We start from the raw sequence: 13,221 nt of genomic DNA, 5'->3' as shown, positions 1-13,221 counted from the left end.
ACGTGATGATCTCAAAGAACAAAGCTCGACAGTTTCTGATGTTTAAGATTTCAGGTTCTTCTTGTATCTTTTTGTCATTAGAGCTGTGACATTGTACTCAAATCCTATATGGATGAAAATAAAATGCTTTGTTTCAGATTTAGTCTTTGCAATTCCTTATTTTACTTCTCAAGTTCTATACTATTCTGAATTGTAGTATATTATTTTGAACCCTCGCGAACATCTAACTCATATGTTAATGATGTCGAGAAAAAAAGAAAACAAAAAATTACAAGCTAAAGACTTTAACTTCTAACTTCCATATTCATAGTCTCTTATTTGTTAGTGTGACATTTTTTTATTTGCTTAATCATGGATTAGAATTAACATTATTCATTGGAATGCCATAATTTAATAGTATGCATTTTCGCACCCAAATTTCTATATGACGTAGCGTACATTTAACAATTCATGCATAGAAAATAAAACGGCATATTTTTCTTTGTCGTTTGGCAACGGTATCTAACAAATAGTTATTAATACGTGCGGAAAATCATTTGTCAGACCGTTATACTACATCATCGTACTGTAGAAGTATGATTTAACTAATCGTTCAAAAAAATATGGGGCTTTTAGATTTTAAGGCTTCAATAAGATTGTTTTTAGATTTTAACCAGAAAGGTTTTCAAAATCTAATATATATCCCTATTTTTAAAACTTATCATATTTAAGTAATTATAGCACATTTATTATTTGTAAACTTACCATTCGAAATTCTTTACCCATCCATAATTATGTTTTTTATTTTGTGCTCTAATCATATTAATAGATAAAAATTTATTCAAAATTCAAATTCTCATTATTAAAAAAATTCAACAACAAAACGAAATCAATTTATACACAACATTCGGTATCTTATTTTATTCATAGGTACGGAAGTATCGGTACATAACTTTAGGTACCTTATATTACTCATAGGTACAGAAGTATATGTTTGTAAGTTTCGGTAAGAATATATCGGTACATAACTTTCAGTATAAATGTATTGGTACAAAAATGTCGGTACAAATGTATCGGTACGTAACTATAGTATCTAAACATACATATGTACATAATATGCATATAATTTATATGGAGAAATTCACGCACAATGAAAATTATATTATAGTATATGACTTTTCTTATTATGGGAACTTAATAATAACTATCAATGATAAATAACATTTTTATTATTTATGGGAGTCAATATATAACCTACAAACAAAAAACTCAATAATTATTACAACCTATTTAATATTAAAAAGTTACAATTAAATGCCAAGGATTAGAATTAGTTTTTAATCTTAGATAAGGTTTTATTCAAAAAGTAATCTTAGACAAAGATTAGAATAGAATTTTCTGAAAAAATATTATATGTTAAAACCGAAAAACAAATAAGTTTTTAGGCTTCAATCTACATCATATATCAAGTTCCTTCTATCTATCAATTCACAGGCAAAAGTTTAACCCCATTATTTGAAGGCCTTTCTTTTGACTGGTCAAACAAACTATGTGATACACTAATACCACTAAGTAATTTTCATCTATATGTGTTAATTTTAATCACTGTCCCTCCCTCCCCCTTGTGGCCCCGGGCTCTCTCGCAACATTGCAAGAACATACAAAGTCATGGTTGCATGTATACCAAGCGTGATTGATTATATGTGCTAAGTTGGATTTGCTTTTTTCACACTTTTTTGCATGTTAACCAAGTGTATTAATTTAAGAGCCATAATAATGTCGTTTTAACCTTTTTTGCATGTAAACCAGGTGTGCACAGTCGGACCAACTGCCAGACCCAAAATAAAAAAGAAAAAAAGAAAAGCACAATAAGGTCTTTATATTCTTACGTTTGTTTCCTATTACCAGCGGGGTCTTACCGTTTACTGCTTTTAATTTGGTGATAAGGTTTTTGGTGCTACCCTTGAACAAGCTTCTGTCTTTTTCTGGTAGTATTTATATTTTAAAGCTCCAAATCTGAAAAAACAAAAGTTTGTTCATTGGTCAAAATTTTACTCAATGTAACAGTCAAATCCTGTCGTATGTGCAGCCACTAAATCACATACAAATAGGATTAAAAAAATGAAATCGCTATCAATCTTCTCATTCTATTTAAAATTAGTCAGTGTTTACAGATTATTATTTCAAATATTAACTAAGTTTAAAATCGTTTAATCATCTAACAGTTATTCAATAAATTGATGAATAATATTTCTCACGTAAATACTGAAATTTTGAAAATATTAATTAAAAACTCGTTTGGAAGTGTTTTAAACATGACTTGAAGTGTTTTTGGTGAAAATATTTTTGAAACCAATTCTTATAAAAAATCCAATATTGGATCTTGGAAAAGCATTTGAAGTGTTTCTTTCAAAAATCACATATTTGGTACTTCTTTCAAAAAAAACACTTAACGTCTTTTGAAATTCAAAATCAATTTCACAAAAAGCAGTTTTAGTTATTTTAAAATCACTTTTAACGAGCCATAAAAAGTAAAACTATTTCTATTTAGTTGATTTTTAAAGAATAATTAGACAAGTAGACAATTATCATCATCAAGTAACGTTATAAGATGGACATGAGAGTTAAGTAGATAATCGGGAAGGTACAAATAAAAGGTTAACAATATCCGTTTGTAATAAAAACATTTAAAATAGGATTTGGAAAAACCATGTACAAATAGGATTAAATAAAACCATATACAAACAATGGAATATTTTAATGGGTTATTACCCAAAACTCCATTCAAAGTTCCCCTGTCACAAAACTACAAAGAAAAAAAAAACATTAACTAAAAACAACATAAAATTCAGTAGCAGTAGGAATCCATATTAAAATAACAAAAACTTTATTTCCCTATATATAATATGCACATACGAACATCCACCCAATTTTAAGTCAAAGCCTCTATGGCTCCCTCCAATTTACAGTTAACCATGTTTTTTCTTTTCTTCTCTACCTTTCTCATCAGCAGCCAAGCCTTTGTGTACTCCATGAACGATCAAACACATACAACTTTCTCCTTCCCCACCTTCACTCCTCAAAGCTGTAACAATGGTGACCTAATATGCATGGGCTCGGTGACCGCAAATAATGGATATTTGAACCTCATACCAGAGCCACAAGAAGCCAATTCTAGTTCATCCTCTTCCTTACAATTGTATAAGGTTGGAAGGGTTTTGTATCACCTCCCGGTGATTGCCTGGCCGGCGTTTATCTCCACCACCTTTACTGTTAGGATTTCTTCCTTTCCAAACACAACTGGATCTGGGGATGGAATGGCATTTGTTTTTGCACAGGACACTAGTCCTTCTCCACCTGATAGCTATGGCTCGTTGCTTGGACTCCTTGATAGATCAACTCAAGGTTAGTTATATTTCCTATTAAAGTTTTATTTCTAGATTTGGAAGGCAGCGTAATTTTTTTTTAACTAATGCTAGTCGGACCACATTTACTAGTTACACTAGTTTCACAGTAAACGTAAAATTTACTTGTTTTGTCTATTATCAAGACCAGTTATAATGAACTCTTGACACGTCATATAATGTGGTTTATTACAACTACGTTTCATGATTAGAAATATAGAATTTACCAAATTTAAAAACTCTGGTATTGTAGAATATATATATATATATATGTGCGCGCGCGCGCGCGCGCGCACACGTATTATGCATATGCATGTACATTTTTTTTACATACTTGATTGATGTTGTCTAAAAATTAGGTGGGGTGGTTAAACAAATGGCCATTGAGCTAGATACTTTCATGAACCAAGAATTTGATGATCCAGATGGGAACCACATTGCCATTGACACAACAAGCGTAATGAACCCAGTTGTGGCAAAGAGTCTCAACAGCACAGGAATTGACCTCAAGAGTGGAAGAGACATCAGATTCACAATTGGCTATGATGCTTGGAGTCAGATCCTCCAAGTTTCTGCTGGGTACACTGACATCCCAGCAACACTGATCAGCATCCTCAACCAATCAATTGACATGTCCAAAGTTGTCCCAAGATCAGTTTATGTTGGCTTCACCGCCTCCAGCGGGACCCTCCAAGAGACCCATCAAGTCCTTGATTGGGTTTTCACATCAGTGGAGTTACCAGGAATACCCTTAGGGCCTCCTGACAAAGATCATCACAGTAATATTAAGAACATATGGGCCGTTGATCTTCCTATTTTCTTGGGTGTGGCAATTTTGATAGCCTGCACTTACCCTTTGATTTTGAAAGTTGTGAAGAGAAATCATAGGGATGGAGAGGACATAGAAAGCCAGTCAAGAACAGCTGCAAATGCCCCGGAAATGTTCACTTACAAACAGCTTTTAGTTGCCACTCAGAACTTCAGTAAGGAAAATCTGCTGGGTGCAGGTGCATTTGGAGTTGTTTACAAAGGCATCCTCTCATCACATCCTCCTAAAACTGTTGCTGTCAAGAAGATTTCAGCAACCTCCAAAAAAGGTTTGTTCTAGTTGCATTGTTTTCTAATTTACCGGAAAGAAAAGAATTACATGACAACTATTTAAACCACATTCTTGTACTACATTTCGTGTCACGCATATGTCACAAATGTTACACACAATATGGTACAAAAATATAATCAATGCATCATTTTTTACTGCAATTATTTTCCTAATAGTTTCTTTTGATTTCTGTTTACTGAGACAATTTGTATGTTCAAAATCCAAAACAGGTGAAAGGGAGTACTTGGCAGAAATATGCACCATTGGGCGCTTAAGGCACAAGAACATAGTGCAACTCCAAGGCTGGTGCCACGAATACGACCATCGTTTCCTGGTCTACGAATACATGCCTAATGGAAGCCTCGATCAATACATTGGAAAACCCTACCTTGATTGGAAAACAAGGTACAAGATCTTAACAGGATTGGCATCAGCATTACTATACCTCCACGAAGAGTGTGGCAACCCCGTGGTGCACAGAGACATTAAACCAAATAATGTGATGTTGGACTCCAATTTCAATGCTCATCTAGGCGATTTCGGGCTAGCTAGACTAATGTTCCAAGACTCATCAATTACAATCCCTTTGGCAGGAACTCCAGCGTACATAGCCCCGGAAGTACTAGGGTTATCCGCGAAAGCTACCCCAGAATCAGATGTCTATAGCTTTGGAATGGTGGTACTAGAAGTGGTATGTGGGAGAAGATCAAAAGGGTTCATGGACGATCACAGTTTAGTAGAACACGTTTGGAATTTGTACGCGAAAAATGCGTTGCTTGATTGCGTGGACCAAACGTTGGACGGAAAATATGAGGAGGAACAAGTAAAGAGGACCTTGATTGTAGGGCTTGCATGCTTGCACACATATTCCATACTAAGACCAAAGATAAGGAAGGTGGTGCAAATTTTTATGAACCCTAATGAGAAGCTATTCGAATTGCAGGATACGAGGCCGAGGCCGAGTGCAGTTTATTTATCAGTATCTTCTTCTGCTCCAACGACTGAATTTGGCTCTAGAAATGCTTCATACACTGCCTCATGAGATTGCAGTTCAATTTTCAGCAAAATTAGTTATTTTTTAAGCTATTCTTTCTAGTAAATTTTGTGAATTCTTTGGTGAAGTACATACTTTTTCTCCTCACGAAAATGTGATGTAATCTGCACTAACAAAATAATAATACCATATATTTTCATCTTTAAACTGATTGATTTCACCGCCATTTTAGAGGTAAGGACAAGTCTTCTTTCGAAACACGAGAGAATAACTACTCAAGCAAGATGAAAAAAGAAATTTCCGCTGCCGGGAGCCCAACTTGGTTTCAATCAAATAATCCAGTTTTAATTTGCTACAGCGGATTCTTGCTAGCTTTGAACAGTTAATTTGTTTACATATTTTGAGTTATTCGATCGGCTTATGTAATGGTGTGAGTGCTCTTCCTTCTCTCGACATCTCTCACTTTCGCACAACCCTATTTTGATCAGTTGGTCGCCTCTCCCGCCACCCTAAGGGGCGGCACCTCCTCCATCCTTCTTTGTGATGGCTCTTCCATCCTATTTTGTGGTGGCTGCCTATGTGATGGCTATTCCACCCTCTGTGGTGGTTTTTTTCGTTTTTTCTTCTCTCCCTCACTTTCATTTTCCTTTTTGTTCTCTCTTCTTGTGCAACTCGATCGGTCTCCCCTTCCCTCCATCTCCACCTCAGATTTCCTCTCTGCTCTTTCCATGTCAGGCATCCTAATTTAGCTTGTCCACCCACTATTTTCCCCACCACCACTTCCTCCCTTCCCGGCAGCGGAAAATTATTTTTTGTTTTATTTGTTTATCTTTTTGACAGAAAAAAAAAAAAAAAAAGTAGCTTACCTATGTAATAATATAAACAAAATAATGAAGCTATTAGAAAAACAATCCGTTGTAGCAAATTAAAATTGAAAAATATAGTCTAACCTGGGTTTGACTCTCAGCAGCAGAAAATTATTTTTTGTTCATCTTTTTGACAAAAAAAAATCTACTTTGCCTACGTAATATTATAAATGAAAAAATTGAAGATAATAGAACAACAATCCGTTGTAGCAAGTAAAAATTGGAAAATTTGTCCAATCTAGGTTCAACTCCTAGTGGTGGAAAATTATTTTTTGTTTTATTTGTTTATCTTTTTGACAAAACAAAGAAAATTATTTTGCCTATGCAATACTATAAATTAAATAATTTAAGATAGAAAAAAGAAAAATATTTTGCCTATGCAATACTATAAATTAAATAATTTATAATAAATAAACAATTATTTTGCCTACGTAATCATATAAATAAATTAATTGAAGATAATAAAACAACAATTCGTTGTAGAAAATGAAAATTGGAAAATTTGTCTAACATATTTACTTTCCCAAAAAGTATCTTTTGTACAGAAAAAATAAAATATTCGCTTAAATTATCTTTTGTACAGAAAAAATAAAATATTCGCTTATCTTTTTTACAAAAAAAAAAAACCACTTGCCTACGTAATAATATAAATTAATTAATTGAAGATGCAACAATCCGTTATAGCAAATTAAAACTGAAAAATTTGTCTAATCTAGGTTTGATTCCCAACAGCGGAAAATTATTTTTGAACAGAAAAAGAAAACTACTTTGCCTACGTAATAATGTAGCAAATTAAAACTGGAAAATTTGTAAAATCTTGGTTCAACTTCCAGCCGTGGTAGATTATTTTTTGTTTTATTTGTTTCTCTTTTTGACAAGAAAAGAGAATTATTTTGCCTAGGTAATAATATAAATTAAAAATTGAAGATAATAGAGCAACAATCGCTTATAGCTAGGGGTGGGTTCGGTACGGTTACCGTACCAAACCCCGTGTACCAATTACCATACCAAACTTTCGGTTTGGTAAAATCTATTACCGTTACCGTACCAAACTTTCGGTATACCGAAGTTCGGTATTGCCAAAAGTTCGGTTGGCATGGTATGGCAATGGTAATTGCCACAAAATTTGTTTTTGTTTTGGGACAAAATTTGTTTTTGTTTTTTTAACCCAATTCAAGGGCAAAACTTTTTTTTTGTACCTTTATCTCATGCATTATAGATTAAATTCATCTATTATTCATCATTCACAATTCACACATATAATAATTCAAATGATGCATCAAGATTCATCATGAAAATTAAGCTTACAATCCAAATAGAAGTTACGAATCAAAACAAATAGAAGTTAACAATCCAAATAGAAATTAAAGTTTCAAACCAAATGAAAATTGGAAATAAACTTCAAAAATGAGAATTCATTGATCAGTTATTCAAGCTTAAGATGTCGAAGCTTTTGGAGGAGGCATTGAACTTGTAGAAGATTGAGTTTGTGTCAAGCCTACATTACAAACAAAGAAAACATATTAATTAATAGCAAGAAGAATTAAAGTTGAAAACCATTTAATAACAAATTTACTAAAAAAATTAAAGCATATCTTTCTTGTTTTCTCTTCTTCCATTTCCTTGTAAAATTGAAGCATATCTTCCGTTGGTTCCTTGTAGAAGTTTACTTCATATGCCCTAAGTCAACCACTAGTATGCACTAGTGCCTCCATTATTTTAGGAGTCAAGGATACCCTAAAGGGTCCACAATCCTCCTCCCTAGGCTAAATGCATTTTCACTAGCAAAAGTAGCAGTGGGGGTTACAAAGATATTTTGTCTATTTGTAAAAGAATTATGAACTCTTTTGTGTTTGATTTCCACAATTTCAAGAGATCAAAGTCACCAACAACAATGCTAATATAAGTAGGGTTTTATTTTCAAATTATTGGAATATTATAAATATGTGTTATATAGTTATCTATTATATAATTTATAAATTATATATTATATTGTATTATCGGTATGGTACGGTAATACCGTGGTAATGGTATCTATTACTAATACCGTACCATGAAATTTCGGTACGATACAATACCGTACCATTACCGATTGGTACGAAAAATTTGGCACAAAATCGGTATGGCACGGTTGGCAATTCGGTTGGCACGGCAATTTGGCAAAAAAATCCACCCCTACTTATAGCTAATGAAAACTGGAAGATTTTGCCTACGTAATGCAAAAATGCGTTTGCCGGGAGTCGAACCCGGGTCTATTGCTTGGAAGGCAATTATCCTAACCGTTGGACTACAAACGCATGTTGTTTATAAACATGTTTTTTTTATAATATATTTACTTTCCCAAAAAGGATAGAGTCTATAAGAACTAATAATTTATTCCAACTTTTGACTTTCTTCAACTAACATCTAAATAATAATTTGGCAACTAGTTTAAATGATGAAAAGCTAAATCTTGATTGTGAAACAGAATTGACACTCTTATAAACCCATCACATCACTCGGATTTCATCTTTATTGACTCACCATTTTTTAAAATTGATTAGTTCAACACTTGAATATTGTAAAATCATTAGAAACCCCAATTTTACTAAACCTACCCTAAAATCAGTAATTCCATGCTTTCAAAACCAGAAATGAAATAAACTAGGAGTAATAAATAATATGATTCACATTCATTCCGCTACTCTCGAGTTCTCTGACTCTCTAAATATTTCTTTCATGATAAGTAAATATGTTACAATTCTAGACATACGCACATGAGAAATTGAACAATTTTTTTTCCCAACATTACATGAAACTTTGTGACAATATTAAGTGAAGTTTATACTTTGGTTTGTGTTTTTAAGTTCCTTGTCCATCCAACTGGACCCTCCTCATAAGCTTCTTTTCAAAAAAGTTACCAAATCTAAGGAAAAAATAAACAACGAGTACATGGAAAATGATTGTGGTGACAAAAGCAAAAGGCCAAAAAAACTGAAACATCTTTCGAAAAAGGTGAACGACCACTTAAACACAACTTTACGGGTTTTGTGGTCAAAGAAACATGGAAATGATTTTTGTTGTTCTGCATTAATTTTGTTTCTTGATTTTTTAATATTTAATTTAAATCTCAAAAAATAAAAAATAAATAAACTGGGAGGTCGCATCGCAATTGCAGGGAAGAGGGAGGCCACTTTGTCTGTGGAGGGGCCCTAACATTATCTCTCGTCCACGTAGCTAACTTTTTAACTTCTATTCTTCTACACCCAAAAAATTATTTACTATTATAAAGTCATATTACTTGCTGAGTTGGTCTAAAAAAAAAAAGTAACTTCTGTTGGGTTTTTATTTTTTATTTTTAAGTTCATTAGGATTTTTATTCTTAGAAGTTTTAACTTTGTTCACTATAACAACAATCGCGACAATAAACAAATTTGTGACTATGATAGGACGAAACGTTCTGCTCTCTCATGATCCCTTAGAGTCTTAATTTAATAAGAAGAGTCTTAATTTAATATTTAATAAGACTATTAATTTAATAAAACTTAGTAAATTTTTTATATGTGGAGCAAAATTGTGATAAAAAAAATTTAATTTTCAAATTGTCATGTGGGTTAACAAATTATCTGTTGGAGATGCTTTTCTTTTTTTTCTTTTTTTTTTATAACTGGGAATATTTCATTGTCAGGGTCGAAGCCAATAGAACGAGAAAGCCACTAAGGGCAAGCAAATGCATAGGAAAATAATTGGAAGTAAGGTCGTCTCCAACTGAGCCGCCAAATGACCATAGGCCAAAACATAGTCCGTTTTGACACAAAAGCCGTCTCCAACTGAGGGTTGGGCCAAAAGGCTTGCGGGATCCATTAGGCCATAAATCAGCCACAAGGCTTGCAGGGTAGCCAAAGAAAGTTAACCATCTAGCCCGATTTGGGTAAACCCAATCCAGTCCAACGATAACATGACGTCATCCTGACGCCAACTAGCAACGGCTAGCTGATGTCATGTAGCCGTTGGAATTTGAATTTTTTTTTTCAGACGAAATTTTAAAAAAAAAATTCTAATTTTTTTTTTCTATAGATACCTAAGTCATTTCTCACATTCTTTTCACAATTCCATACTATCTTACATTATTTTAATATGTTAGTTTAATTCAATTAACTAATAAATTAAAGAACAAGTTTAAAATAATAAATTATTGAGGGGGCTAAAAAAATAGCCCTCTTCGGTTGGAAATGGGTTTTGTGTCAAAACGAATTATGTTTTGGCCTATGACCATTTGGCCCGCTTGGTTGGATATGGTATATAAATATGGCTTGGCACTGTTCATAAAAAAATAATTTCTTGAAGGGCCTCCGTCCAGATTATAGCCTTGCAAGAAATTATTTTTTAATGAACAATGTCAGACCATATCTATATACAATCCCCAACCGAAGGGGGCTATTTTTTTAGCCCCCTCAATAATTTATTATTTTAAGTTTGTTCTGTAATTTTGTTGGTTTATTGAATTAAACTTCCATATTAAAATAAGGTTTCCGGACATATTTTGAGGGCTACTTATCGCTAAATGTCGTTTTAAGTTTCATGTTATTAAATATTTTAATTTTACTTGTATGTGAACAACTTAGACATTAAAATGAGGTAAAATAGTATGGAAGGGTGAAAATGATGTGAGAAATGGTGTGGAAATGACTTAGGTATTTATTGGAAAAAGTTAGAATTTTTTATTTTTTTATTTTTTATTTTGTCTTAAAAAAAAGCTATATGACGTCAGGTAGCATCACAACTAGCCCCAACTTTCAGGGTTGGCTAACTGGCTAAGTTTGCCCAGCCCTCTGGCCATTTGGTTATATTTTGGCATGGTGGGTCCTAAATTTTTTTAGCCCAACCTTAATTGGAGATAGGTTTTGTGTCAAAACAGACTATGTTTTGGCCTATAACCCTTTGGTCGGCTCGGTTGGAGATGGCCTAAGGGAGATTGAAGGGCATGAAACAAAACCATGCCATCCCTTACAACCAACAAAAGAACTAACTAGGTGGGCAAGGTAGTCTGTCCTTGTTCAAAACCCGCACAAACAAAGATGGGGGCCGAATGACCCAAACCAAGTCGCACATGTTGGAGATGCTCTTAATGTTTACTTACCATTAAAAGGAATGGGATAGTCACTAGATGCATTATTTTTATCATTCTTTTGGTGTTAGTAAACAGATAAATGAGAATCACTCATTTATTTCTAATCATTGATTGTTAGTAAACACAAGAATGAGAATAGAGAACAACAAAGTACGGTAATTTGATCAGCTTTAAGCTATTTTATAAAAACCAATTATAATATTATAATATTATTTTTTTAACTTTCTAATGTAAGACATTTCTTTACATCTTTATAATTATTATTAGTACTCTAAAAATTTAATCATATAAAGCGTAATTTCTCCTCACATATTCACATCTTCCCAATCGTTACGATTCTAAGCTAACAACTCCCCATACGTTACCATATTTAACTTGTAACCCAAAATTCTAACCCAAGGATACTACCATTTCTTTTCTAAATATGAACGGAATAAACATTTTTCTTCTAACATAATTGACACTTCATGAAGTTACATTCTTTGCAAAGGATTCTTGTCTCCTAACACACATTTCCAAAGCAATAATTAATTAAGCTCTGCAACTTTCTTAGCGTAGCCTTCACTTTCATTTGTCCAAACGTAGACTTCACTTTCATTTGTCCAAAATTTTGGACTTGTTTGACAGTTTGAGTGCTGGCTGACCGGTCAATTTCATATTAATCTCGAGAAGGCACTAATTTCTATATTAGAAACTTGACAACTTATCATTTGTTGGGTTATGCAAGTGGTTAAATTAAACAATATTAGTGTAAATAACAGTATCGACTCCAAAATCTTGATAATTAAGTCTTTAATCCATAATTAAGATTCTTAATTAGAAAGGGCCTTGCTAGTAATTCACGTTGTTTCTATGAAAATCTCTACCCTAAGAGCACCTCCAGTGGGGGAGGTTGCTCGGGGGCCAGGCCTCCAAACAGTAGCAAATTGCTGAGGGGATGACCTCCAGCGTTAGGAAGCTCGAGCGACAGGTGAGGCCCGAGGAGCAGGCCCGTCGAGGATTGCCAGCCCGAGAGCCCGAGGGCTGCGTCAGGCGCGTGCGTTTCACGCCCGCATGGGCGCGAGTCTTCCGACAAAAAAACAGGGCTGGGGCCCGCAACGTTAGTTGTGAAAAGTTACCGTTGGGGAAGCTACATGGCTTCCCCATGTCCGTTCGATTTAAACGGTCCTATTTTATGGACCGTTGGATTTCCAACGGTAAAAAACATTTAAAAATCTCATTTAATTTCATCCGTTTAATCTAAGATCAACGGTCCACATTATTAGGCTTTGTAAATTAAAAAAAAAGAAAAAACAATTTAAAAATATAAAATGTTACCGTTGTGACACGTGGCATAATCTGGAGTGCTGGAATTAAAATTTTTTAAAATCCAATGGCAGAGATTAATTAGGTGAATAAAAATTAAAAAAAATGTAAAAAGTTCTTAAAAATTCAAAAAAAAAATTATGAAAAATTATAAAAAAAATTTGATTTTACTTTTCTATAAATACCTTCTCATTATCTTCTACCATACACCACAATTTCATATTTTATCAACTACTTTCAACCACATTCCTATCTTTCTCTCAAAGTTTCAATCCAATTTTTTTCCAACAAAATGACTACTCAAGCAGGTATGAATTGGACGTTTCTTGAAGATGTTGCGTTGTGTACTAGTTGGGTTCAAGTTACTCATGATTCGATTACGGGTAATGAAATGCAGTTGCGAGAAATGTGGAGTCTTATTCATACGAATTATCTTGAGAAAATGGGTGGGCAAAGAACTAAAG

General features: G+C 33.5%; 1 protein-coding gene and 1 non-coding gene across 2 annotated transcripts; one reads left to right on the top strand and one right to left on the bottom strand.

The window, feature by feature from the left end:
* The first annotated feature begins 3,089 nt into the window (after nt 1-3,089).
* LOC126602625 (probable L-type lectin-domain containing receptor kinase S.5) lies at nt 3,090-5,524 on the top strand. Its single transcript, XM_050269547.1, has 3 exons — nt 3,090-3,384; nt 3,743-4,480; nt 4,713-5,524. The coding sequence occupies exons 1-3, from the start codon at nt 3,090-3,092 to the stop codon at nt 5,522-5,524; spliced, it is 1,845 nt and encodes a 614-aa protein (XP_050125504.1).
* A 3,043-nt stretch (nt 5,525-8,567) lies between these two features.
* TRNAG-UCC (transfer RNA glycine (anticodon UCC)) lies at nt 8,568-8,639 on the bottom strand. Its single transcript has one exon. It is a non-coding gene; the product is annotated as a tRNA-Gly (tRNA).
* Nucleotides 8,640-13,221: the final 4,582 nt, after the last annotated feature.

Source organism: Malus sylvestris, chromosome 15 (assembly GCF_916048215.2).
Source record: "Malus sylvestris chromosome 15, drMalSylv7.2, whole genome shotgun sequence".
Classification (NCBI taxonomy): Eukaryota; Viridiplantae; Streptophyta; class Magnoliopsida; order Rosales; family Rosaceae; genus Malus; species Malus sylvestris.
The sequence above is the reverse complement of the archived record's forward strand: the minus strand, read 5'-3'. Positions and strand labels throughout refer to the sequence as shown.

Bases quoted from the DNA above. Each gene is read 5' to 3' on its own strand.
- LOC126602625 (XM_050269547.1), top strand. From the start codon at position 3,090: ATGGGCTCGGTGACCGCAAATAATGGATATTTGAACCTCATACCAGAG. The intron at 3,385-3,742 runs GTTAGTTATATT...TCTAAAAATTAG, and splicing joins CCTTGATAGATCAACTCAAG to GTGGGGTGGTTAAACAAATG. The intron at 4,481-4,712 runs GTTTGTTCTAGT...AATCCAAAACAG, and splicing joins TTCAGCAACCTCCAAAAAAG to GTGAAAGGGAGTACTTGGCA.